The 2,443-nt window shown below is 41.4% G+C and overlaps 1 protein-coding gene across 1 annotated transcript in view; it reads right to left on the bottom strand.

Moving 5' to 3' along the window:
* Nucleotides 1-14: 14 nt before the first annotated feature.
* LOC125034955 (fibroin heavy chain-like) overlaps nucleotides 15-2,443 on the bottom strand; it is a 12,854-nt gene continuing 10,425 nt past the window's right edge. Inside the window, exons 2-4 of the mRNA XM_047627002.1 lie at nucleotides 1,255-2,143; nucleotides 996-1,112; nucleotides 15-56 (exon numbers count right to left, since the gene is read on the bottom strand). Of these exons, the coding sequence (XP_047482958.1) occupies nucleotides 15-56; nucleotides 996-1,112; nucleotides 1,255-2,143 (1,048 nt within the window). The remainder of the gene's footprint in view (nucleotides 57-995; nucleotides 1,113-1,254; nucleotides 2,144-2,443) is intronic.

The following is a 2,443-nucleotide window of genomic DNA, read 5'->3' as shown; positions in this document are numbered from 1 at the left end:
AAACACCTTCGTTATTACTCTAGATCAGGGGTTGTTATCCTGGGGTCCTTGGATCCCTAGGGGGTCCATGAATGAGTTTCAGGGGGTCATTGAGGATCATATAAAAATAACATTTACTTTAACGTGGTGTTCTAGATTGTTTACTTTAAAGTTTGATAATACTGTGTACATCTCATATAAGTAAGAGACAATTAAATCTGAGTGAATAAAGTACATTATACACATTGCATGAAAAGTAGTGTTGATGTTAACATTAATCTTGAAGGGGGTCCTTTCATTAGAAACTCAGAGGGGTCTGTGATTCTACAAAGGTTAAGAAGCACTGCTCTAGAGACAAATACAAATGTTTGATATTCACAAATATTTATCGATGGGTAGGCAGGCTTGCGCATAGGTATATTGCGTATATGTATAAACTAAAAAAAAAATAATAATAACATGCACGCACACACATACATACATACATATACACACTGACACACAGGCACACTTACATGCATAGTTATATATATATATATATATATATATATATATATATTTATATATATATAGACAAATTGATTATATATACATATATATATGTGTGTGTGTGTGTGTGTGGTGTGTGAGTGTGTGTGTGTGTGTGTGTATGTATGTGTGTGTGTGTGTGTGTGTGTGTGTGTGTGTGTACATGTATAAATATGTATATAAATATATATATATATATATATATATATGTGTGTGTGTGTGTGTGTGTGTGTGTGTGTGTGTACATGTATAAATATGTATATAAATATATATATATATATATATGTGTGTGTGTGTGTGTGTGCGTGTGTTTATGTGTGTATGTATGTGTGTGTTTGCATGTACATATATATATACATATATATATGTGTGTGTGTGTGTGTGTGTGTGTTCCCGCAAGTATATATATGTTTTTTTTCTTTTTTTTCTTTTTTTTTTCTTTTCTTTTTTTGAGCGTACAGATACATGGCTTTAGTCATAGTTCATACCTGTGTAGCAGCCAATAAGATGTTCTCGTGATCCTTATGAATACTTCTTGGACACGAGGAATTTCCACCACTTGGGTAAAACAAAATAGCATTGGGAGATGTAAATAATTTTATGTGCTGAGGGTCAGTTATACATTAGATGGATGATGTTTTTTTTCGAAGGACGTGGAGTTGACGTCCTGTGGGCTGGTCTGATCGTTCCGTTAATATTTCGCAGCTTAATGTTAGCTTAGACGGGTGGAAGGTAAGATCCGCCAACTGCGCCGTTGGAAGAGCTCAGTCCGGATCCCGAAAAGCCTGAGAAGGCTCCGGATCCCACGGAGCTTCCGGAACTGAATGAAGATCCGAATCCTGCGCCATTTCCTGATTGGAACGAAGAACCGAACCCTGCGCCATTCCCGTTCTGGAATGAAGAGCCGAACCCTGCGCCATTCCCATTCTGGAATGAAGAGCCGAACCCTGCGCCATTCCCATTCTGGAATGAAGAGCCGAATCCTGCGCCATTACCTGACTGGAACGAAGAGCCGAATCCCACTGAGCCAGAGCCCAAAGAACTTCCCGAACCGAATGAGGAACCCACGCCCGCCGCTCCGGATCCAAAGGAACTTCCTGCTCCACTGACGCCTACCAGTCTTCCTGATCCCACAAGGATTCCTGGTTGGACCGAGCCGCCGAATCCTGAGGCGCCAAAGCTTCCGGAAGAACTGCCAAATCCTGAACTTCCAAAGCTGCCGGAAGAACTGCCAAATCCTGAACTTTCAAAGCTGCCGGAAGAGCCACCGAATCCTGAAGCTCCGAAGCTTCCAGAAGACCCACCGAATCCTGAAGCTCCGAAGCTCCCAGAAGACCCACCGAAACCTTGGGATGAACCGAATCCTGAGTCGAGGGAGCTTCCAAAGCCTTGGAATCCAGATGACAAGCCACCATTGGATCCTACCAGCGATGAACCCAGTCCGTTACTTGAAGATCCGAATCCCTGGAAGCTGGAGAAGGAAGCACCGTTGCCTCCGGAGACAGTGATTGGAGAAGAGAAGCTGGGACTCCCCGAATGCAACTCATGGTGACTGTGGCCTGAGGAGTAGGAGCCGAGGAGAGAGCGCTTAGACCTTGCGGACGAGGAACCTTCGCTGTCCTCGCTCTCTGATTCGCTGGAAAGAGATGCGGAAAAAAAAAAGATTGGTCACTTCAAATCGTAAAAATGTTGCTTATTGTAATGTTTGTAAAATAGTTTATGAGAAATAGTTTAGTGTCTATTAGGGAAGATTCGGGATAATGTTTTTTTTTTTCTAAGTTTATAAGTAAGACTAGCTTATTATTCGAAAAATAAGACAACATAGTAAAATAAAGTTCTATATGGAATTTAGTTCTACATCATTTCCTTTCTCTCTCTTCCTCTTCATCTCTTCATCTCTCTCTCTCTCTTTCTCACAGACACACTCCTACTTCCT

The sequence above is a fragment of the Penaeus chinensis genome, chromosome 19 (assembly GCF_019202785.1).
Source record: "Penaeus chinensis breed Huanghai No. 1 chromosome 19, ASM1920278v2, whole genome shotgun sequence".
Taxonomy (NCBI): domain Eukaryota; kingdom Metazoa; phylum Arthropoda; class Malacostraca; order Decapoda; family Penaeidae; genus Penaeus; species Penaeus chinensis.
This window is presented reverse-complemented; position numbering and strand designations above follow the sequence as displayed.